Source organism: Anarhichas minor, unplaced genomic scaffold (assembly GCF_050575085.1).
Source record: "Anarhichas minor isolate MPS153535 unplaced genomic scaffold, ASM5057508v1 ptg000105l, whole genome shotgun sequence".
NCBI classification, from domain to species: Eukaryota; Metazoa; Chordata; class Actinopteri; order Perciformes; family Anarhichadidae; genus Anarhichas; species Anarhichas minor.
In genome coordinates this window covers 446,022-471,558 of record NW_027466551.1, presented here as the reverse complement: position 1 = coordinate 471,558, position 25,537 = coordinate 446,022, and the positions used below count along the sequence as shown (strand labels likewise).

At 38.0% G+C, this 25,537-nt stretch overlaps 2 protein-coding genes across 3 annotated transcripts; one reads left to right on the top strand and one right to left on the bottom strand.

The window, feature by feature from the left end:
- Positions 1–1,252: 1,252 nt before the first annotated feature.
- gpat3 (glycerol-3-phosphate acyltransferase 3) lies at positions 1,253–9,633 on the bottom strand. Its single transcript, XM_076082822.1, has 13 exons — positions 9,475–9,633; positions 8,212–8,393; positions 8,071–8,137; positions 5,570–5,849; positions 5,072–5,146; positions 4,780–4,869; positions 4,614–4,707; positions 4,421–4,536; positions 3,703–3,758; positions 3,538–3,623; positions 3,258–3,386; positions 2,177–2,256; positions 1,253–1,907 (listed from the first exon to the last, which is right to left on the bottom strand). Exons 2-13 carry the CDS (start codon positions 8,353–8,355, stop codon positions 1,799–1,801), a joined length of 1,326 nt encoding a protein of 441 aa, XP_075938937.1. The 5' UTR covers positions 8,356–8,393; positions 9,475–9,633; the 3' UTR covers positions 1,253–1,798.
- Positions 9,566–25,500, top strand: abraxas1 (abraxas 1, BRCA1 A complex subunit). 2 transcript variants are annotated; one of them, XM_076082823.1, is made up of 9 exons: positions 9,566–9,782; positions 12,129–12,219; positions 16,556–16,592; positions 16,689–16,755; positions 18,873–19,069; positions 19,374–19,493; positions 19,732–19,816; positions 24,833–24,944; positions 25,201–25,500. In XM_076082823.1, the coding sequence occupies exons 1-9, from the start codon at positions 9,603–9,605 to the stop codon at positions 25,419–25,421; spliced, it is 1,110 nt and encodes a 369-aa protein (XP_075938938.1). In that variant the 5' UTR covers positions 9,566–9,602; the 3' UTR covers positions 25,422–25,500. The 2 variants fall into 2 exon arrangements, with proteins under 2 accessions (XP_075938938.1, XP_075938939.1); XM_076082824.1 differs by having other exon boundaries at positions 25,176–25,500.
- The last annotated feature ends 37 nt before the right edge of the window (positions 25,501–25,537 follow it).

Here is a 25,537-nt window from a genome sequence, read left to right as displayed (position 1 = left end):
TGAGCCGTTTACCTCCATCCTCTTCTTCTTCTCCTCTTCCTCCGTCGCACTGAGCCATTTACCTCCATCCTCTTCTTCTTCTCCTCCTCTTCGTCCATCACACTGAGCCGTTTATCTCCATCCTCTTCTTCTTCTCCTCTTCCTCCGTCACACTGAGCCATTTACCTCCATCTTCTTCTTCTTCTCCTCTTCCTCCGTCACACTGAGCCGTTTACCTCCATCTTCTTCTTCTTATTCTCCTCTTCCTCCGTCACACTGAGCCGTTTACCTCCATCTTCTTCTTCTCCTCTTCCTCCGTCACACTGAGCCGTTTACCTCCATCCACTTCTTTTTCTCCTCTTCGTACGTCACACTGAGCCGTTTACCTCCATCCTCTTGTTCTTTTCCTCTTCCTCCGTCACACTGAGCCGTTTACCTCCATCCTCTTCTTCTTCTCCTATTCCTCGTCACACTGAGCCGTTTACCTCCATCCTCTTCTTCTTTTCCTCTTCCTCCGGCACACTGAGCCGTTTACCTCAATTCTCTTCTTCTTCTCCTCTTCCTTCGTCACACTGAGCCGTTTACCTCCATCCTCTTCTTCTTTTTCTCTTCCTCCGTCACACTGAGCCGTTTACCTCCATCCTCTTCTTCTTCTCCTCTTCCTTCGTCACACTGAGCCGTTTACCTCCATCCTCTTCTTCTTCTCCTCTTAGTACGTCACACTGAGCCGTTTACCTCCATCCTCTTGTTCTTTTCCTCTTCCTCTGTCACACTGAGCCGTTTACCTCCATCCTCTTCTTCTTTTCCTCTTCCTCCGGCACACTGAGCCATTTACCTCAATTATCTTCTTCTTCTCCTCTTCCTTTGTCACACTGAGCCATTTACCTCCATCCTCTTCTTCTTCTCCTCTTCGTCCGTCACACGGAGCCGTTTACCTCCATCTTCTTCTTCTCCTCTTCCTCCGTCACACTGAGCCGTTTACCTCCATCCTCTTCTTCTTCTCCTCTTCCTCGTCACACTCACCCGTTTACCTTCATCCTCCTCCTCTTCCTCTAACAAAGTATTAGTTATAGAAGTATTTCTATTTTTTCTCCTCTTTTCTTTTTAAACAAATGGAAATAATGTGTTAATGATGTGATTTAAAGATCATAATAACACAATAAATGTCCTCCTCACTGTAACCATAGCAACCTTTAATGTATTCTGTCAAATGACATAAATAAATAACAAATAATAAATAACAAATAATAAATGATCAAAGATGAAGTGAATGTAAGTTTGAATGTAGATTTTATTTTATTTATTGGCTCAATAAAACAAATAAAATAGAAAGAATCATAAGAAAATACATAAAATACATAAAATATATTTTACAATCAATAACATTTATGTTCGAAGAAGAAGAAGAAGAAGAAGAAGAAGAGCAGCAACGCATATTTAGTTTAAAAATACATCTGAGAAGATCTGAGATCTGTGACCTCACTGATATAATAATAAAGTTCATGACATCATCAATGTGCTCAACACTCAGTGAGAGATTATGTGCTGTGAGACAGCTCCTCCTGCTGGTGGAGACACACTCCTACACACACACACACACACACACACACACACACACACACACACACACACACATACACACACACACACACACAGACTTAAAGAAGATAAAAAGTGTTAAAGTAGACTTTTCTTGGTCTCCATCAGTCACATGAAGCTTCATCCTCTGATCCCTTCGCTGGTTATCGACGATGATGATGATGAAGAAGATGAAGATGAAGATGATGAAGATGATGATGAAGAAGATGATGAAGATGGTTCAGTGTCTCTGCCTGAGGACTTCCTGTCCCACGATGATGCTGCTGTACTTCTTCTGCTGCTCCTCTTTCAAGGACTCCTTCACTTTATCTCTCTTCAGTCCTCCGTCCCTGAAACACATACACGTCTTTACTGTAGTACAAGCTGTAGTAATATACTGTGAAAGTACAAGTACATCATCAGCACTATGTACTTAATGAGCTACTCATGATGCAGAATAATATATATTATATTAAGTACGATATCTGTCCATGAAGTGAAGTGAAGTAGAAGTACAAAGGGACATAAAGTTGTACTTAAGTAAAGTACTTGGCCATTACAAGTGTAGAGTAGTATAATGAAGTAATATTTAGTAGTATTTAGTAGTATTAGTACTCACCACGCTAAGTCCAGCAGTCCTCCCTGATGAGCGATGGCAGATTTCACTCTGTTGGCAAACTGAGCTGCATCCTCACCGTCCTGAACACATTATACACATTATACACAGAGTACACAGAGTACACAAATAGTACACACAGAGTACACATATTAAGTTTTAACAGTGCAGGTTTACGTTTCTACATTCCATCTTTATGTTATCTAGATAATTATTTAGCATTTTGAAGACGCAACACATTTTTCCATGTGTGTTTATATATATATATATATTAGTGCTGGGCAACGATTACGATTTTTAATCGCGATTAATCTCATTGTTATGGCAAAGTTCAACAATGAATTATAAAGTAGTGTATTGTGCACTTTTATTTTTAAGTACTGCTATATGAACTAAAGGTCAATAACATTTGGTTTGTAAACACTTTAAACACAGTTATAATGATTCTGATCATAGATATTCAGACGGTGTTCACATCTTTATCTTCATGTGTGTAAGAGATGATATTTAAATATACTTCTTGAAAACTGCAAACCTATCTACGTCATGTTTTTATATTTGTTAAATTCTCAGTAGTGATACTAAATGATGCTTATTATACATATTACAAACAAAACACTTTAAAAACTCTAAAACAATCATTTAAATGAATCATTTCTTTTTTACTTTTCTTGGTATTGTGGTCAGACACATATGCAACGCTGATTATCGTAATATGTGTGGTATTTGTTATAAATGTACGTTGGTACATAGAGGGGAATAAGAAGCTGTACATGGAGGGACTTAGGACCCAGGGGAATGTAGGTGAAGGAAACAGGAAGAGACGGAAGAGACGCCACACAAACAGCTGTTCACCGCTCGCTGCCGGCCGGTGTAACAGGTGAAGTGATGTAACAGGTGAAGTGGTGTAACAGGTGAAGTGATGTAACAGGAGAAGTGGTGTAACAGGTGAAGTGATGTAACAGGTGAAGTGGTGTAACAGGTGAAGTGATGTAACAGGTGAAGTGGTGTAACAGGTGAAGTGATGTAACAGGTGAAGTGGTGTAACAGGTGAAGTGATGTAACAGTGTAGGTGGAGGTGTACCTGTCTGGTCATGGGAGGGAGGTACCACACGCTGACTACGACGGCCCAGCTGGTCATCATCCTCAGCAGGTAACTCACCATGTTGTATTTGCTGCTGTTCCAGAAGGCGTCTCCGAAGCGAGCATCGTACTGAGACACAGACAGGAAGTGATGTCACCAGGTGGGTTCTAGTGAACCAGGTGAAAGTCTAGCTGACATGTTTTAAAACAACCCCTGTTCCTCTTCAGGACGTCTCAGTCTGGTTCTTTAGTCCTCTAAAGACCTGTTTCCTCTGTCTCACCTTGATGGTGACCGGGTATATGGTCCCTCCGATCTCAAAGCTTCCCTTCTTAAACATCATGACGGACGTGTTGTTCACGCAGGTTCCTGTTTCACCAAGAGACAGAAGTTATAAAACCATAAAACCACCATCATCATCATCATCATCACATCAGCACACTCTGACCTTCAGGAAATATCAGGATGGGAAGTTTGGTCTTAGCTGCAACGTGAGCTCTCAACCTGCAGACAGAGGACACGTTTACTGACCAGCATCTCCTTTCTTGATCCGCCACGGAAACCTTGGCCAAGTCCCACTTAGTTCTCACTTAGTTCCCCAGTAGTTCATAGTTAGTTTTAAGTTAGTTCCCAGTAAGTTCCCAGTTAGTTCCCAGTAAGTTCCCAGTAAGTTCCCAGTTAGTTCCCAGTAAGTTCCCAGTAAGTTCCCAGTTAGTTCCCAGTTAGTTCCCATTTAGTTCCCAGTTAGTTCCCAGTTAGTTCCCAGTAAGTTCCCAGTAAGTTCCCAGTAAGTTTCCACTTAGTTCTAAGTAGGATTCCAGTTAGTTCCCAGTTAGTTTTAAGTTAATTCCCACTTTGTTTCCACTTAGTTCCCAGTTAGAAATTTGCAGTCAACTTTTAATTAGAAAACTAGTTAATGCTCTTTATAACTGTTGAGAAGAAGAGACTTGATTATACTGTGTGTATAAAATATAATATCATATAAAGATTTAAAGCTTTTTAATTTAAAATCACAAAGTTCAGCGATGACGCCACTAACTTGTCTCATTAACTTATGAAGTAAGAAAACAAGCAAAAGTCCTGATCCAGTTAGTCTTTATCAGTTCTGACTGAATTTATGTGTTCAATAAAGATGAATCTTTGCATCCGCTGCAGTGAATCCTCACCTGCTGGTCACAGTGTGGCGGTCCTTCATCTCCGACCTCTCGAACCAGACGTGAGGACACGACCTCACCATGGACCTCTGGAGGACCCCCATCAGACCTCCGTGGATCTGACCCACCTGAGGACGGAACAGGGAGCAGAGCAGTGACATCACCGCATCCACACATGTGATGTCAGAGACGGGATGGCGCTCACCATGGCGTAGCAGCCGTCGTTGGCCAGAATCACCACGTCGATGGGCGTCGTGTGATTAGCGACACATATTCCTCCTTTCTGAGGTTTGTTCTCTCTGCAGACACAAAAGGAACGTGATGCTGTTGAGATAGAAACCTAATCATGTGATCAATAATCAATAACTGACTTGTTGTGGTAGAGGACGGTGGCTGACAGTCCTCTGGAGCAGATCCTGTAACAGGTCAGATGGACGAGTTCACTGAGCCAAGTCTTCACACTGAAACATACATTTATTATTTATTTATTAGTATTATTCATATTATATAGAGAAAGAACCGTTCTAAAACGTAGAACTGTGTCTGGTTGCTTGTTTCTGTGTTGCTCTGTCTGGTTGCTGTGCTGCTGAGTCTGGTTGCTGCATTGCCATATCTTGTTGTGTCTGGTTGCCTGTGCTGTGCCTGGTTGCTATGTTGCCGTACCTGCTCTCAGGCAGAAATCCCACCAGACTGGTTCCGATCACGAGCCACGAAAGACCAATGGTGGCCAACGTGATCCTGAAGGAAGAGAAGAGACCAGCTCACGTTACAGAGTCCTTCTGTTGCTGATCAGAGATCAATAAATATGTTCTATGTGTTCTCTGGTGAAGAACCAGAGGGACCTTTTGTTTCAGACCTCTTTGGAACCAGATGGAGGTTTGGTCTGAGACCTCTTTAGAACCAGAGGGACCTTTTGTATCAGACCTCTTTAGAACCAGAGGGACCTTTTGTTTCAGACCTCTTTAGAACCAGATGGGGGTTTGGTGTCAGACCTCTTTAGAACCAGAGGGACCTTTTGTCTCAGACCTCTTTAGAACCAGAGGGACCTTTCGTCTCATACCTATTTAGAACCAGAGAGACCTTTTTTCTCAGACCTCTTTAGAACCAGAGGGTGTTTTGCCTCAGACCTCTTTAGAACCAGATGGAGGTTTGGTCTCAGACCTGAGGGGGAAGAGGACGCAGTAGCGGACGAAGACGCCGACCCCCCAGATGACGGTGAGGCGAAGGCTGATGTAGCGGAAGTTCTGGTTGGTTCTGGTGAGGAGGTTCCAGGAGGCCAGCTCCTCGGAGGAGAAGCGCTGGGTCACCTGGTCGTCCATGATGCTCTCCAGACCTTTCTGGTAGAAGTACAAGGCGTCGCTCAGAGAAAACTCCAGAGACCCCGAGCTCCTCAGCTGCCCCATCTCCTCCTCCATCGAGCCCCCCGCTCTCTCAATGATCCCTGGGACACAATCACAGCACCAGGGTTACAACCACAGCACTGGAGGTTACTATCCAAGCACCGGGGTTACAATCTCAGCACCGGGGGTTAAAATTACAGCACCGGGGTTACAACCACAGCACCGGGGGTTAAAATCACAGCACCGGGGTTACAACCACAGCACCGGGGGTTACGACCACAGCACTGGAGGTTACTATCACAGCACCGGGGGGTTACAACCACAGCAGCGGGGTTACAACCACAGCACCGGGGATTACTATCACAGCACCGGGGTTACAACCACAGCACCAGGGGTTACGACCACAGCACTGGAGGTTACTATCCCAGCACCGGGGTTACAATCGCAACACCGGGGGTTACTATCACAGCACCGGGGATTACTATCACAGCACCGGGGTAACAACCACAGCGGTAAGAATCACAGCACCAGGGTTACAATCACAGCACCGTGGTTACAACCACAGCACCAGGGTTACAATCACAGCACCAGGGTTACAACCACAGCACCGGGGTTATAATCACAGCACCGAGGTTACAACCACAGCACCGGGGTTACAATCACAGCACCGAGGTTCCAACCACAGCACCTGGGTTACAACCACAGCACCGGGGGTTACGATATATTATATAAAATATATAATATATATTATTATAATAATAATATATATATATATATATATTATATATATAATGACATTATGGAGATACATCTGTTAAAGTGGTGAACAGAAAACATTCCTCTGTGTGTTTCTTCATCCTGAGACTATGAACACGTGTTGTTCATGCTGCAGAGGCTGCAACTGACCACACACACACACACACACACAGCGTCACATGATCGCTGCAGCTGAAACGTCACATGACCTGACGTCCTGACAGGAAGTAGAGCTGCTGTTCCTGAATCTGTTTCACAAGTTTATTTCTTCACTTGTTTTAATCTGAACGATTATTTTAATCATCAATTTATTTGATTAATTTATATTTAATTAGAGGATGAACCATTTCAGACAACATGGAAATGATTTAAACAAAAAACAAATACATAAATAATAAATAGTACTAAGTAATAATATTAGATTAATATATCATCTGTTACAAACCTCATCTGAACAAAATTAATAAAAAGTATCTGCTGATTATTTTCTGGATGAATCGATTAAACTCATTAAAGTGACGTCTTCAGATTTCTGGTTTTATTGAACCAACAGTTCAAAACTCACAAATTCAGTTTACTGAGTTAAAAAAAAAATCATTACACTTTAATTTATTGTTTTATATTTTATATCTATTTAATTCATTTGTATATGTTTTATTTATACATTTGTTTTAATTAGTCTTTATTTTAAACATTAATATGTATTTATTTTAAACATTAATATATGTCTTTATTTTAAACATTAATATGTCTTTATTTTAAACATTAATATAAGTCTTTATTTTAAACATTAATATAAGTCTTTATTTTAAACATGAATATGCCTTTCGTTTAAACATTTTTATAAGTCTTTATTTTAAATATTGATATGTATTTATTTTAAATATTAATATAAGTCTTTATTTTAAACATTAATATGTATTTATTTTAAACATTAATATAAGTCTTTCTTTTAAATATTAATATAAGTCTTTATTTTATATATTAATATAAGTCTTTATTTTAAACATTAATAAGTCTTTATTTTAAACATTAATATGTCTTTATTTTAAATATTAATATAAGTCTTTATTTTAAACATTAAAATAAGTCTTTATTTTAAATATTAATATAAGTCTTTATTTTAAATATTAATATAAGTCTTTATTTTATATATTAATATAAGTCTTTATTTTAAACATTAATATGTCTTTATTTTAAATATTAATATAAGTCTTTATTTTAAACATTAATATGTCTTTATTTTAAACATTAATATAAGTCTTTATTTTAAACATTAATATAAGTCTTTATTTTAAACATTAATATAAGTCTTTATTTTAAACATTTTTATAAGTCTTTATTTTATATATTAATATAAGTCTTTATTTTAATATTAATATAAGTCTTTATTTTAAACATTAATATGTCTTTATTTTAAACATTAATATAAGTCTTTATTTTAAACATTAATATAAGTCTTTATTTTAAACATTTTTATGTGTTTTTTAAACTCCTGTAGCTCTGGTGTGTGTTCTTATCGATACGTTTGATGATTATTGATGATTATTATTCGTGATGACTCACCGTCGAGGAGAGGAACAGGAACACTGGGCTGCTGCTGCCGGCCTCTCTGGATCCGTAGTGTGGCCCACTGCAAACACACATTACTGACCTCGTGTCATAACTGTTCAAACATGTTGAGTAAGAAGTGAAGAGGTCTGTTACCTCCAGGATCCGGACCAGGATCCGGATGTAGACCCCGGTGACCCCCAGAGAGAGGCCGAACATGGCGGGCAGCATGATGAGGAAGATCACCACGAACATCCACACCTGGAAGAGTCCCACGGCCACCGAGCACCAGTCGTCCATCGCTGACAGCTGAGCGGCCTCACGACTCACGGCATCGTCTGGAAACCAGCCGCACAACACTTGATGCATTCAAAGGACCGTTTAGAGCATTTCACCATTATGGGATGGATGCTGATGAACTGTAATAACTTTATTGACTTTTCATCAGGTCAACATGTTCATGTTGGACTCTCAGCTTCTTGGAGCTCAAACGATCAACTAGAAAAAGTGAAAAGTTATTTTTTTCTCAGATTTATAAGTTTTTATATTTCCATCAAATTAATAATATTTAGGGCAGAAACTTTGAATTCATTATTCGACATTAGTCAGTTTTTATAATTAATTTTATATCACAGTAAACTGAATATCTTTGGGTCATTTTTAAGCATTTTCTGACGTTTTATAGACAAAACAACTAATTAATAATTCAAAAAATGTGCATAATAATTAATTATGCTTTTTCTTTTAAATGTGTGGAACTAACTAACTATGTTGTTAAGCTTAAATCCAACTTTATACAAACAGGTGTTGAAGTACACAGACTAAATAAACGAGTATTAAAGTACAAGTACCTAAGTACAAGTTGATTGTACTCAGTAGTAGTGGAATGTATTTAGTCAAGTACTTCACTGAACTATACTTTATGTTGCGTTATTTTATACTTCTTATACACGAGATCTTCACAGGTAAATATTGTACTTTTTATTTGTACTAAACGCATGATTATCTTGTAAAATATGTTTCAACTTTGTACATCTTTATTGTCTATTATATATTTATAAACAGCATAAAATATACATTATATGTCAGCTATAACATATAATATGTTAATGCATCACTAATCATAATAAATATTATAATAATCCAGAATTATGATTAAAATAAATATAATAACTAAAAATTCTGAGAGGAGACATTTTACATGAGTATTTTTGACTGATAGTACTTGTGTACTTGTACATAGTTGTATTTGTACTTTTCAGAAGATACTTCTTCGCTGATTGTATTTAAGTAGTAAATGTTCTTCTAACGGAAAATACCGATAGTCGAAGTAAACAACAACAACAACAACACATATATACATAGATACTGTATCTATGTATATATGTGTATATGTATATATAATGATTGAATACATACCTGAGAGTCACAGTGGAGTTAAACGTCCTTTTAAAATTAAACAAACTGTTTCTTCTTCTTGTGTCTCAACGTGAAGCCGAAGAGTCGCTGTTTAAAACACGCCCCCACCGTTAGCATGACGCATTAGCATGACGGTTAGCCTCTGCGTTGGAAAAACGCAGGTTTTTACTGCGGCTGCGTTGCGCCTCAGTGACGCTCGTGATGTCATCCGACCGTCAACAAGCATGATGGCGGATCCGACCATCCGGGTCTCCGGGATCGTTTTGTCTTCTCTGATGTTCCAGCATGTGAACAGTGACTCAGACGTGGTGAGAAAAACGTTCATTACGTTTATGTATTCATTAAGTAGAGACGTGTTTGTTGTTTACGTGAAGATAAAACTCCCGCCACGATATTTATGCAACTTTTTAAAAAAACAAGCTGAGAGCTAACACTCCCGACACACCAGACTCCGTTCAGAAACATTCACATTTCAAGTGATACCGATTATGAACAAGGATACACAACGTGTGAGATATGATTGAATACATGTTCCAAGTCGTTTGGGTCTGCTGGTGATTTCGGCATCATATTTAATCCAACAAGTGTTTCTTAGATGAGTCAAAGATCAACATGAAGAGGTGCTCCCTCCACTGAGTGACTGTTTCTACTGAGATCTGAAGCTTAAATAAGTGAGTGTGATGAATGGAGCCTCGTTTATACAGCCACACTTCAAACACTACAACAAACCTTTAAATAAAGAACAGAACTCAAGTCAGGAGTTATTAAATATCTTTATTTTATTGTTTTACTAGTTGGACTTTTCATTTAGACTGCGACTATTGCTCGACCTGATTATTGATCGACCTCATTATTGACCGACCTCATTATCTATAGACATTATCGACCGACCTCATTATCGATCGACCTCCTTATCGACCGACCTTATCGATCGACCTCATTATCGATCGACCGACCTCCTTAATCGATCGACCTCCTTATCGATAGACCTTATCGATCGACCTCCTTATCTATAGACCTCATTATCGATCGACCTCCTTATCGATCGACCTCCTTATCTATAGACCTCCTTATCGACCGACCTCATTATCGATCAACCTCATTATCGATCGACCTCCTTATCGATCGACCCCCTTATCGATCGACCTCCTTATCGATCGACCTCATTATCGGTCGACCTCCTTATCGATCGACCTCCTTATCTATAGACCTTATCGATCGACCTCATTATCGATCGACCTCCTTATCGATCGACCTCCTTATCGATCGACCTCCTTATCGATCGACCTCCTTATCGATCGACCTCCTTATCTATCGACCTCCTTATCGATCGACCTCATTATCGATCGACCTCCTTATCGATCGACCCCCTTATCGATCGACCTCCTTATCGATCAACCTCATTATCGGTCGACCTCCTTATCGATCGACCTCCTTATCTATAGACCTCCTTATCGATCGACCTCATTATCGATCGACCTCCTTATCGATCGACCTCCTTATCTATAGACCTTATCGATCAACCTCATTATCGATCGACCTTATCGATCGACCTCCTTATCGATCGACCCCCTTATCGATCGACCTCCTTATCGATCGACCTCATTATCGATCGACCTCCTTATCGACCGACCTCCTTATCGACCGACCTCCTTATCGACCGACCTCCTTATCGACCGACCTCATTATCGACCGACCTGCTGATCGTTTAGTGTGTGAAACGTAAACAATGTCACAACTTTGAAGAGCTGAAGCTGATTTTATGTTTTATTCAACCAAAAGTCCAAAATATTCACTTTTCAATGAGAAGAATCAGAGAATATTTGGCATTTTTTTTACTATTTGTGTTTGAAGATAAACTGAAACAATTAATCAAATGTCTAAATAGACTAAAATCATTTTCTGTTGAATAATCAGCTACCGTATTTTCCGCACTATAAAGCGCACCGGATTATAAGGCGCACCTTCAATGAATGGCCTATTTTAGAACTGTTTTTATATATAGGGCGCACCGGATTATAAGGCGCATAGAATAGAAGCTACTACAGTCAAACGTTTGACTGGGGTTGCGTTATGCATCCACTAGATTCCCATGTTCGGCTGCGTAGCTGACAGCCTTGAGTTTGAACTCAGCGTCGTAAGCGTGTCTCTCGAAAGGTGCCATTTTGGGGTCTTTATAGACACAAGTGGTGTTGGACTAGGAGTAAGCACAGTACCGGTGTTTACCGCGGTGCGGCTTTGTAGTTTACCAGTCGTACTGAAACATTTTGACAGAGCGCCGTGTACAACCAGTATGGATCAACCAATTAACCAATTGATCCATATATAAGGCGCTCCGGATTACAAGGCGCACTGTCGTTTTTTGAGAAAATTAAAGGCTTTTAAGTGCGCCTTATAGTGCGGAAAATACGGTACTTGTCTTATATTTATGCATTTTTACCTTGTTTTATTATTTTAAATACTAATTATTTGTGTTTTTACTCCTGTTGTATTTCTTATATTTTATTTTCATATTTTATGTACAGCACATTTAATTTATTTTTTCAGGGCCACACAGGTTAATAAATAATGATTTATTAAACAGTAACAACCGTCCAGAGAACATTCATTTATCTGATATTAATAATTCCGTTTTATTTGCGTCGTCTCTTCAGGAAGGTTTGATCCTCGGAGAAAGTAAGTTTGAGGAGCAGATCACCATCAGTGACTCTCAGGCTGATAACATCACCATCGAGGAGATATACAGTGAGTTAAGACTTTTATTATTATATTATTATATATATATTAAATATACAGTGAGTTAAGACTTTTATTATTATATTATATATATTAAATATACAGTGAGTAAATAAATAAATATATTTATATTATTATATATTTATATATATGTATAAAATATACAGTATTATATATATATATATATATATATATATATATATATATATATATTACAGTGAGTAAATATATATATATATATATATATATATATATATATATATATATATATATATATATTAGTGCTGGGCAACAATTTCAATTTTGTAATCAATCTTGAATTTTGCCATAACAATGAGATTAATCGCAGAAAAATCATGCGATTAATCTCATTGTTATGGCAAAATTCAATAATGAATTTAAAAGTAGTGTATTGTGCACTTTTATATAAAAGTACTGCTATATGAACAAAAGGTCAATAACATTTGGTTTGTAAACACTTTAAACACATCAGGTTCTTGTTAGCAGCAGTATTCTCTTTACACAGTAGCAGTTATAATATTTCTTGTATATTATATATATTTTATGAAATCAACACAACAGAAAAAGCAATGTGTGTTGAAATAGTATTCTATGAATAATTTAAGCCTCTATAATTGAATGGAAACTCTTCCCCAGATTGGACGTGTTGTGGAAGTCCAGATATCAGGAAACTAAACGCGTCTTGTCTGGTTCATAACAGTCCAGAGGAGCTCCGTGGATCTCATGGAGCTGTGTTCACTGTGTCTAGTGAGACACACGTCGCTGTTCACTACAGCTGTATGAACGCTAAACTAACTGATTCTGTTGTGATTTTAAACAGACAAAAAGGGGATTCCGAAATAACTACGTAATGATGCCGTTTTGTAAAAAGTCTGAATTCATGTTTAGTTAGTTCTCTCCACAAGACGACAAGAAAATAACTTTTAAAATACTTGTTTTCTCAACGGAGTCTGGATCGATTGGTGCTATGCTAAGCTAACATTGTAGCATATCCATCAACACTCAACATAACGTCATCTAGGCGTAAATACGGCAGCGTTTATTCATTGTTTGTACCGTATGGCTTACACACATAAATGTATACACAGACGGACACAGAGTTAGTTTCCTGATTTAATTAATTAATGCGTTAACGTGATAATAATGCATTAACTTGCCCAGCACTAATATATACAGTTGTGTGAAAAAGTGTTTGCCCCCTTCCTGATTTCTTATTTTTTTGCATGTTTGTCACACTTAAATGTTTCAGATCATCAAACAAATTTAAATATTAGACAAAGATAACACAAGTAAACACAAAATGCAGTTTTTAAATGAAGCTTTTTATTATTAAGAAAAGAAAAATATCCAAACCTACATGGCCCTGTGTGAAAAAGTGATTGCCCCCCCTGTTAAAACATAAATTAACTGTGGTTTATCACATCTTTGGAAAGCTGAGTTCAATTTCTCTAGCCACACCCAGGCCTGATTACTGCCACACCTGTTCTCAATCAAGAAATCACTTAAATAGGACCTGCCTGACAAAGTGAGGTAGACCAAAAGATTCTCAAAAGCTAGACATCATGCTGCGATCCAAAGAAATTCAGGAACAAATGAGAAACAAAGTAATTGAGATCTATCAGTCTGGAAAAGGTTACAAAGCCATTTCTAAAGCTTTGGGACTCCAGCGAACCACAGTGAGAGCCATTATCCACAAATGGCGAAAACATGGAACAGTGGTGAACCTTCCCAGGAGTGGCCGGCCGACCAAAATTACCCCAAGAGCGCAGCGACGACTCATCCAAGAGGTCACAAAAGACCCCAGAACAACATCCAAAGAACTGCAGGCCTCACTTGCCTCAATTAAGGTCAGTGTTCATGACTCCACCATAAGAAAGAGACTGGGCAAAAATGGCCTGCATGGCAGAGTTCCAAGACGAAAACCACTGCTGAGCAAAAAGAACATAAAGGCTCGTCTCAGTTTTGCCAGAAAACATCTTGATGATCCCCAAGACTTTTGGGAAAATACTCTGTGGACTGACAAGACAAAAGTTGAACTTTTTGGAAGGTGTATGTCCCGTTACATCTGGCGTAAAAGTAACACGGCATTTCAGAAAAGGAACATCATACCAACAGTAAAATATGGTGGTGGTAGTGTGATGGTCTGGGGCTGTTTTGCTGCTTCAGGACCTGGAAGACTTGCTGTGGTAAATGGAACCATGAATTCTGCTGTCTACCAAAAAATCCTGTAGGAGAATGTCCGGCCATCTGTTCGTGACCTCAAGCTGAAGCGCACTTGGGTTCTGCAGCAGGACAATGATCCAAAACACACCAGCAAGTCCACCTCTGAATGGCTTAAGAAAAACAAAATGAAGACTTTGGAGTGGCCTAGTCAAAGTCCCGACCTGAATCCGATTGAGATGCTGTGGCATGACCTTAAAAAGGCGGTTCATGCTCGAAAACCCTCCAATGTGGCTGAATTACAACAATTCTGCAAAGATGAGTGGGCCAAAATTCCTCTACAGCGCTGTAAAAGACTCATTGCCAGTTATCGCAAACGCTTGATTGCAGTTGTTGCTGCTAAGGGTGGCCCAACCAGTTATTAGGTTTAGGGGGCAATCACTTTTTCACACAGGGCCATGTAGGTTTGGATTTTTTTTTTCCCTTAATAATAAAAACCTTCATTTAAAAAGTGCATTTTGTGTTTACTTGTGTTATCTTTGTCTAATATTTAAATTAGTTTGATGATCTGAAACATTTAAGTGTGACAAACATGCAAAAAAATAAGAAATCAGGAAGGGGGCAAACACTTTTTCACACAACTGTACATCTATATTAAATATACAGTGAGTTAAGATATATATACTTCTATTATTATATATTTATCAATAAAATATACAGTGATTTAAGATGAATATATTCTTATTTTTATATATATATATATATATATATATATAATATTTATATATTTATTTATATATATATATATATAATATACAGTGAGGTATACCGGATCACATCCATATAGTGGATATACATACTTAATATACAGGCCTGTTGAACCCTAGCCCTATTTTGTAGGCCTCTGCTCGAAAATTGCATACCCATAGTAAAAAGAGTCTATCTCTGCAACCAGAAGGTGTATTTGATTAATTTTGATATTGTAATAAAGGTAAATGTGAGAGTTGTTCAGATGTGTAAATATCAGTGTATGTGTTACTGGTTAAGAGTAAATGAAGATGGAACACAGCACAATTTGAAAAGTTTCAGGTTTGCCTAATAAAAAAGCCCTTTTATTGTTATTATTTATTTTGAATGATGCAGCTGCAGGTTTAAACCCTCTCCCAAATAATAGCACAACATGTGAACAGTCTCTCTGCAAAGTTTGACTTTGATAAAGTGAAGCAGAACAAAGTTGGAGGTTTTAGTACAGAGAGGTCAGGCGAGGTCACCAAAATGGTCATTTTGGAACCAGCTGTTCCATTTTAATTTTCTATACTATATAACTATATTGTTTTATCACTAATGGTGTTCAATACATCCAAATACAGCAGTCTATCTCAGCAGCCCATTGGTCGATTTCAATGAATGGCCCCTCTTTCGATGCGTTAGAGCCAATATAATTGAGCTAGAGCCACGTGGAAAAGATTGACAGCACAGTCAGAATCAACAAAGCGCCGTCTCTCGTGAAGCCCAAAATCCGATACGCCGAAAGTCAAACCCTACACCCTGCTCCCCCCGGCTTAGATTACACCCCCAGTATTCACGGAAACAGATTTATGACAAACAGGACATCCGCTGAACAGATATCTGAGATAAAAAAATGTGATTTTATGCTTTGGTCTTCAAGAAAACGGCGAAAAGTGAGGCGCGTTTCTGATAATAATCAATAAAGCGGTTTGTGTTTCTGGTGTTTGTTGGCTCATATCTTGGTAATGGTTTCACGGAGAGAAATATTGAAGATATCTCCGGAATCTGTGTAGAATTGTCTTGCTTTCTGGCTTCTCGGTTTTCTTTGTTAGCATGTAGCTTTCTCTCCGCAGCTCCTAACGGAGTGCGGAGTCGGCTCACTCATGGCGAAATATGAATATGATATTTTGGTCATTTTATAGTTGGTTATTTGAATTGTTTGAGTTGTGTTTGGAGCATGTAAAAACGGCTTCCATGATCTTGTAGCCCAGGCTTTGCTGTTTAATAAGGTGTATAATATGTGTCTCACATCCATTATATTCGTTCCTGATTAGTGCATTGTACACGCTGTATGCTAAGCTTTCTCCGTAAAGGGGGGCTCTCGACTTTAAGCGTCCTCACTGTAACATATTAAACATCTTTATTTCTTTAACAGATATCCAGAAGCACATCAGCTGCCTCAAGCTCAACAAGTGAGGACTGGAGATTTAAACACATTTAATATGTAATAATATATATACACACACACACACACACACACACTGATATCCTGACGTATGTGACTGCAGCTTCTACAACAGTGTTGGAGACGTGAACGTTGACGCTGTGAAGAAGATCCTGGCCGACAATAAGAAGGTAAAACAGACTTTAATGTATCGTTTATTAATCACCATGACGATGTCAGCAATGTTTAAAAGGAGTTTCAGTAGAAAACTGAACATTAAATATAAATATTCTTCTTTTATTCCTTTTGTGTTCAGCTCAATGTTCAGTTTGTTCATTTATATATTATATATATTATATCTCATATCACCTTCAGTAGAATGTGTTTCTATTGATCACCTTTAGTAGAATGTGATTCTATTGGTCACCTTTAGTAGAATGTTTCTATTGATCACCTTTAGTAGAATGTGTTTCTATTGGTCACCTTTAGTAGAATGTGATTCTATTGGTCACCTTTAGTAGAATGTGATTCTATTGGTCACCTTTAGTCGAATGTGATTATATTGGTCACCTTTAGTAGAATGTGATTCTATTGGTCACCTTTAGTAGAATGTGTTTCTATTGATCACCTTTAGTAGAATGTGTTTCTATTGGTCACCTTTAGTATAATGTGTTTCTATTGGTCACCTTTAGTAGAATGTGTTTCTATTGGTCACCTTTAGTAGAATGTGTTTCTATTGGTCACCTTTAGTAGAATATGATTCTATTGGTCACCTTTACTAGAATGTGATTATATTGGTCACCTTTAGTAGAATGTGTTTCTATTGGTCACCTATAGTAGAATGTGTTTCTATTGATCACCTTTAGTAGAATGTGTTTCTATTGATCACCTTTAGTAGAATGTGTTTCTATTGGTCGCCTTTAGTAGAATGTGTTTCTATTGGTCACCTTTAGTAGAATGTGATTCTATTGGTCACCTTTAGTAGAATGTGATTCTATTGGTCACCTTTAGTAGAATGTGATTCTATTGGTCACCTTTAGTAGAATGTGTTTCTATTGGTCACCTTTAGTAGAATGTGTTTCTATTGGTCACCTTTCGTAGAATGTGATTCTATTGGTCACCTTTAGTAGAATGTGTTTCTATTGGTCACCTTTAGTAGAATGTGTTTCTATTGATCACCTTTAGTAGAATGTGTTTCTATTGGTCACCTTTAGTAGAATGTGATTCTATTGATCACCTTTAGTAGAATGTGTTTCTATTGATCACCTTTAGTAGAATGTGTTTCTATTGATCACCTTTAGTAGAATGTGTTTCTATTGATCACCTTTAGTAGAATGTGATTCTATTGATCACCTTTAGTAGAATGTGATTCTATTGATCACCTTTAGTAGTGTGTTTCTATTGATCACCTTCAGTAGAGTGTGTTTCTATTGATCACCTTTAGTATAATGTGATTCTATTGATCACCTTTCGTAGAATGTGTTTCTATTGATCACCTTCAGTAGAATGTGTTTCTATTGATCACCTTCAGTAGAATGTGTTTCTATTGATCACCTTTAGTATAATGTGATTATATTGATCACCTTCAGTAGAATGTGTTTCTATTGATCACCTTTAGTAGAATGTTTCTATTGATCACCTTTAGGAGGATGTGATTCTATTGATCACATTTAGTAGAATGTTTCTATTGATCACCTTTAGTAGAATGTGTTTCTATTGATCACCTTTAGTAGAATGTGTTTCTATTGATCACCTTTAGTAGAATGTGTTTCTATTGCTCACCTTTAGGAGGATTTGATTCTATTGATCACCTTTAGGAGGATGTGATTCTATTGATCACCTTTAGTAGAATGTGATTCTATTGATCACCTTTAGTAGAATGTGTTTCTATTGATCACCTTTAGTAGAATGTGTTTCTATTGATCACCTTTAGTAGAATGTGATTCTATTGATCACCTTTAGTAGAATGTGTTTCTATTGATCACCTTTAGGAGGATGTGTTTCTATTGATCACCTTTAGGAGGATGTGTTTCTATTGATCACCTTTAGGAGGATGTGATTCTATTGATCACATTTAGTAGAATGTGTTTCTATTGATCACCTTTAGGAGGATGTTTCTATTGATCACCTTTAGGAGGATGTGTTTCTATTGATCACCTTTAGTAGAATGTGATTCTATTGATCACCTTTAGGAGGATGTGATTCTATTGATCACCTTTAGGAGGATGTGATTCTATTGATCACCTTTAGGAGGATGTGTTTCTATTGATCACCTTTAGGAGGATGTGTTTCTATTGATCACCTTTAGGAGGATGTGATTGGCTGGTACAGACAGCGGAGGAACTCGGACCAACAGATGACGTTCAGAGAGAAGATCGTCCACGATAAGCTGAAGACGTGTCTGTCCAACCCTCATGTGATCTTTGTGCTGCTGACGCCCAGCAGGTCGACTCCGACAGGCTCCACCCACAAGATGGAGTACGCCGCCTTCATCTCACGCAGCAGGTAAAAAAAACATTTTAAACTGAATATCTTTAGTTTTAGTCTGAAGACGTCACTTAAGGAGGCATTCTCCACGATTTTATAGACAAAATAATCAATCAATAAACAACAAGAAACATAAAATAAGAAGAAACATGAATCATGAGGATCCTGTTTCCTTTATTTAAAGGTTTAATACGTAGCTGTTCCTTATTAAGATGTCTAAAAAGACTACACCTATGATATATTTGATAGTATTACAACAATGTTCCAACATGATGTTTGTGATGTTGATATATTTATATATATATTTATATATTTCTTGAAGGCAGTTTGTGAACGTTCCCGTGCTGGTCAACAACCTGGGTCTACTGGAGCAGCTGGCGTACTGGAAGGAGTCGACATCGTGCTCCGCGGCCGGTTACAACCTTACCATGAACACACACGGGTACCATCACCATGAACACACACTCTGATAGAAACAACAAGTATTTTATTGCTCAGAGCATTAAAGCAACACGTTGTAGCTGTTTCCTGTTTTTTCTTTTTATATTGGAAAGAAAGACCGGTTTGATATTCAGCCAAACGTCAGACTGCAGTTCTGAACGTCACCACTAGAGGACTCACTGGACTCAGCAGCAGAGTATCCTGTAACTTCAGATGTTTTTCTTCTTCTGTTGCTGCAGCTCTAAGTTCTTCTCCTCCAACGGGCTGCTGAGGGAAGTGAACGACGTGAACTCCATGAACGACTCTCTGCAGACGGAGCTGCAGGTGTGTCTCACTCTCATCTTCTGTGTTTACAACATCTCACTCTCATCTTCTCTGTTTTAACATCTCACACTCATCTTCTGTGTTTTAACATCTCACACTCATCTTCTGTGTTTTAACATCTCACACTCATCTTCTGTGTTTCCAACATCTCACTCTCATCTTCTGTGTTTTAACATCTCACACTCATCTTCTGTGTTTTCGACATCTCACTCTCATCTTGTGTTTTAACATCTCACACTCATCTTCTGTGTTTTCGACATCTCACACTCATCTTCTGTGTTTTCGACATCTCACTCTCATCTTCTGTGTTTTAACATCTCACACTCATCTTCTGTGTTTTCGACATCTCACACTCATCTTCTGTGTTTTCGACATCTCACACTCATCTTCTGTGTTTACAACATCTCACTCTCATCTTCTGTGTTTTCGACATCTCACTCTCATCTTCTGTGTTTTAACATCTCACTCTCATCTTCTGTGTTTTCAACATCTCACTCTCATCTTCTGTGTTTTAACATCTCACTCTCATCTTCTGTGTTTTCAACATCTCACTCTCATCTTCTGTTTTCAACATCTCACTCTCATCTTCTGTGTTTTAACATCTCACTCATTTTCTGTGTTTTAACATCTCACTCATTTTCTGTGTTTTAACGTCTCACTCTCATCTTCTGTTTTAACATCTCACTCTCATCTTCTGTTTTAACATCTCACTCTCATCTTCTGTTTCAACATCTCACTCTCATCTTCTGTTTCAACATCTCACTCTCATCTTCTGTTTTAACATCTCACTCTCATCTTCTGTTTCAACATCTCACTCTCATCTTCTGTTTCAACATCTCACTCTCATCTTCTGTTTTAACATCTCACTCTCCTGTTTAACATCTCACTCTCATCTTCTGTTTTAACGTCTCACTCTCATCTTCTGTTTCAACATCTCACTCTCATCTTCTGTTTCAACATCTCACTCTCATCTTCTGTTTTAACATCTCACTCTCATCTTCTGTTTCAACATCTCACTCTCATCTTCTGTTTCAACATCTCACTCATCTTCTGTTTTAACATCTCACTCTCATCTTCTGTTTCAACATCTCACTCTCATCTTCTGTTTTAACGTCTCACTCTCATCTTCTGTTTCAACATCTCACTCTCATCTTCTGTTTCAACATCTCACTCTCATCTTCTGTTTTAACATCTCACTCTCATCTTCTGTGTTTTAACATCTCACTCTCATCTTCTCTGTTTTAACATCTCACACTCATCTTCTGTGTTTTAACATATCACACTCATCTTCTGTGTTTCCAACATCTCACTCTCATCTTCTGTGTTTTAACATCTCACACTCATCTTCTGTGTTTTCGACATCTCACACTCATCTTCTGTGTTTTCGACATCTCACTCTCATCTTCTGTGTTTTAACATCTCACACTCATCTTCTGTGTTTTAACATCTCACACTCATCTTCTGTGTTTTCGACATCTCACACTCATCTTCTGTGTTTACAACATCTCACTCTCATCTTCTGTGTTTTCGACATCTCACTCTCATCTTCTGTGTTTTAACATCTCACTCTCATCTTCTGTGTTTTCAACATCTCACTCTCATCTTCTGTGTTTTAACATCTCACTCTCATCTTCTGTGTTTTCAACATCTCACTCTCATCTTCTGTTTTCAACATCTCACTCTCATCTTCTGTGTTTTAACATCTCACTCATTTTCTGTGTTTTAACATCTCACTCATTTTCTGTGTTTTAACGTCTCACTCTCATCTTCTGTTTTAACATCTCACTCATCTTCTGTTTTAACATCTCACTCTCATCTTCTGTTTTAACATCTCACTCTCATCTTCTGTTTCAACATCTCACTCTCATCTTCTGTTTCAACATCTCACTCTCATCTTCTGTTTTAACATCTCACTCTCATCTTCTGTTTCAACATCTCACTCTCATCTTCTGTTTCAACATCTCACTCTCATCTTCTGTTTCAACATCTCACTCTCATCTTCTGTTTCAACATCTCACTCTCATCTTCTGTTTTAACATCTCACTCTCATCTTCTGTTTTAACGTCTCACTCTCATCTTCTGTTTCAACATCTCACTCTCATCTTCTGTTTCAACATCTCACTCTCATCTTCTGTTTTAACATCTCACTCTCATCTTCTGTTTCAACATCTCACTCTCATGTTCTGTTTCAACATCTCACTCTCATCTTCTGTTTCAACATCTCACTCTCATCTTCTGTTTCAACATCTCACTCTCATCTTCTGTTTCAACATCTCACTCTCATCTTCTGTGTTTCAACATCTCACTCTCGTCTGGTGTGTTTTCAACATCTCACTCTCATCTTCTGTTTCAACATCTCACTCTCATCTTCTGTTTTAACATCTCACTCTCATCTTCTGTTTCAACATCTCACTCTCATCTTCTGTTTTAACGTCTCACTCTCATCTTCTGTTTCAACATCTCACACTCATCTTCTGTGTTTACAACATCTCACTCTCATCTTCTGTGTTTTCGACATCTCACTCTCATCTTCTGTGTTTTAACATCTCACTCTCATCTTCTGTGTTTTCAACATCTCACTCATCTTCTGTGTTTTAACATCTCACTCTCATCTTCTGTGTTTTCAACATCTCACTCTCATCTTCTGTTTTCAACATCTCACTCTCATCTTCTGTGTTTTAACATCTCACTCATTTTCTGTGTTTTAACATCTCACTCATTTTCTGTGTTTTAACGTCTCACTCTCATCTTCTGTTTTAACTTCTCACTCATCTTCTGTTTTAACATCTCACTCTCATCTTCTGTTTTAACATCTCACTCTCATCTTCTGTTTCAACATCTCACTCTCATCTTCTGTTTCAACATCTCACTCTCATCTTCTGTTTTAACATCTCACTCTCATCTTCTGTTTCAACATCTCACTCTCATCTTCTGTTTCAACATCTCACTCTCATCTTCTGTTTTAACATCTCACTCTCCTGTTTAACATCTCACTCTCATCTTCTGTTTTAATGTCTCACTCTCATCTTCTGTTTCAACATCTCACTCTCATCTTCTGTTTCAACATCTCACTCTCATCTTCTGTTTCAACATCTCACTCTCATCTTCTGTTTCAACATCTCACTCTCATCTTCTGTTTCAACATCTCACTCTCATCTTCTGTTTTAACATCTCACTCTCATCTTCTGTTTCAACATCTCACTCTCATCTTCTGTTTTAACGTCTCACTCTCATCTTCTGTTTCAACATCTCACTCTCATCTTCTGTTTTAACATCTCACTCTCATCTTCTGTTTTAACATCTCACTCTCATCTTCTGTGTTTTAACATCTCACTCTCATCTTCTGTGTTTTAACATCTCACTCTCGTCTGGTGTGTTTTCAACATCTCACTCTCATCTTCTGTTTCAACATCACACTCTCATCTTCTGTTTCAACATCTCACTCTCATCTTCTGTTTTAACATCTCACTCTCGTCTGGTGTGTTTTCAACATCTCACTCTCATCTTCTGTTTTCAACATCTCACTCATCTTCTGTTTCAACATCTCACTCTCATCTTCTGTTTTAACATCTCACTCTCATCTTCTGTTTTAACATCTCACTCTCATCTTCTGTTTCAACATCTCACTCTCATCTTCTGTTTCAACATCTCACTCTCATCTTCTGTGTTTACAACATCTCACTCTCATCTTCTGTGTTTTCGACATCTCACTCTCATCTTCTGTGTTTTAACATCTCACTCTCATCTTCTGTGTTTTCAACATCTCACTCTCATCTTCTGTGTTTTAACATCTCACTCTCATCTTCTGTGTTTTCAACATCTCACTCTCATCTTCTGTTTTCAACATCTCACTCTCATCTTCTGTGTTTTAACATCTCACTCATTTTCTGTGTTTTAACATCTCACTCATTTTCTGTGTTTTAACGTCTCACTCTCATCTTCTGTTTTAACATCTCACTCATCTTCTGTTTTAACATCTCACTCATCTTCTGTTTTAACATCTCACTCTCATCTTCTGTTTCAACATCTCACTCTCATCTTCTGTTTCAACATCTCACTCTCATCTTCTGTTTTAACATCTCACTCATCTTCTGTTTCAACATCTCACTCTCATCTTCTGTTTCAACATCTCACTCTCATCTTCTGTTTTAACATCTCACTCTCCTGTTTAACATCTCACTCTCATCTTCTGTTTTAACGTCTCACTCTCATCTTCTGTTTCAACATCTCACTCTCATCTTCTGTTTCAACATCTCACTCTCATCTTCTGTTTTAACATCTCACTCTCATCTTGTTTCAACATCTCACTCTCATCTTCTGTTTCAACATCTCACTCTCATCTTCTGTTTTAACATCTCACTCTCATCTTCTGTTTCAACATCTCACTCTCATCTTCTGTTTTAACGTCTCACTCTCATCTTCTGTTTTAACGTCTCACTCTCATCTTCTGTTTCAACATCTCACTCTCATCTTCTGTTTCAACATCTCACTCTCATCTTCTGTTTTAACATCTCACTCTCATCTTCTGTGTTTTAACATCTCACTCTCGTCTGGTGTGTTTTCAACATCTCACTCTCATCTTCTGTTTCAACATCTCACTCTCATCTTCTGTTTCAACATCTCACTCTCATCTTCTGTTTCAACATCACACTCATCTTCTATTTCAACATCTCACTCTCATCTTCTGTTTTCAACATCTCACTCATCTTCTGTTTCAACATCTCACTCTCATCTTCTGTTTTAACATCTCACTCTCATCTTGTTTCAACATCTCACTCTCATCTTCTGTTTCAATATCTCACTCTCATCTTCTGTTTCAACATCTCACTCGTCTGGTGTGTTTTAACATCTCACTCTCATCGTCTGGTGTGTTTTAACGTCTCACTCTCATCTTCTGTTTCAACATTTCACTCTCCTCGTCTGTGTTTTAACGTCTCACTCTCATCGTCTGGTGTGTTTTAACGTCTCACTCTCATCATCTGGTGTGTTTTAACATCTCACTCTCCTCATTGACAGAAAGCTTGCAGGACGTTGGAGGAGAGTGAACGTCTCGTAGAAACACTCCAGAGTGACGTTTCGACTCTCAGGAGGAAACTTGTTGAGAAGAAGAAAAGTTCAGCAGGAAAAGGTTTGATTTTTATAAAAAATATTATTATTCAGACAATTAAATTTACAAATAATAAACAAATTGATAGTTAAATAAACTTTAGTTAAGTTATTTTACTATTGATGATTAATATGTATTATTTGTTCATTTTTACCAAATGATTTGTAAAACATTTAAATATCATCGAGCAGATATTTTATTACTGTGTTCATCGTTAATAAATAAAGGTCTCAAGTCTCTGTCTTGGTTCAGGTCTCAGGTCTGTCTCTGTCTCCAGGTGGTCCCGTGGATCAGAGGGACCAGGTCCTCCAGCAGGTCTTCAGGTCTCTGTTGTGCTCTCCTCTGTTTCACTCTCACACTCTGACTCTGGACTCACTTCCTGTTCCTGACGCCGTCTCCATGACACCGTCTCCTGAAACGAGGTCCGGCAGGAAGAGACCGAAGGAGACGCCGAGGGGGCGGGACAGGAAACGCAGGAAGAGCCAGCCTTCAGAATAAAACGACGGAACTCAAACGTGGATTCAATCCTCGTTTCTCTTCAATGTTTAAAAATGATAAAGATGATTTTTGTTAAAAACGGTTTCAGTCGTTAATTTAATTAATAGCAACTAGTT

What these genes read in the sequence shown, in the direction of transcription:
- gpat3 (XM_076082822.1), bottom strand. Translation starts at nt 8,355, where the DNA reads ATGGACGACTGGTGCTCGGTGGCCGTGGGACTCTTCCAGGTGTGGATG. An exon ending in GGATTTCTGCCTGAGAGCAG is followed by an intron (nt 4,870 to 5,071) that starts GTACGGCAACAT and finishes TGTATGTTTCAG; the next exon opens with TGTGAAGACTTGGCTCAGTG. An exon ending in ACGACGGCTGCTACGCCATG is followed by an intron (nt 4,537 to 4,613) that starts GTGAGCGCCATC and finishes TTCCGTCCTCAG; the next exon opens with GTGGGTCAGATCCACGGAGG.
- abraxas1 (XM_076082823.1), top strand. Translation starts at nt 9,603, where the DNA reads ATGACGGTTAGCCTCTGCGTTGGAAAAACGCAGGTTTTTACTGCGGCT. An exon ending in GCCTTCATCTCACGCAGCAG is followed by an intron (nt 19,070 to 19,373) that starts GTAAAAAAAACA and finishes TATTTCTTGAAG; the next exon opens with GCAGTTTGTGAACGTTCCCG. An exon ending in CTTACCATGAACACACACGG is followed by an intron (nt 19,494 to 19,731) that starts GTACCATCACCA and finishes CTGTTGCTGCAG; the next exon opens with CTCTAAGTTCTTCTCCTCCA.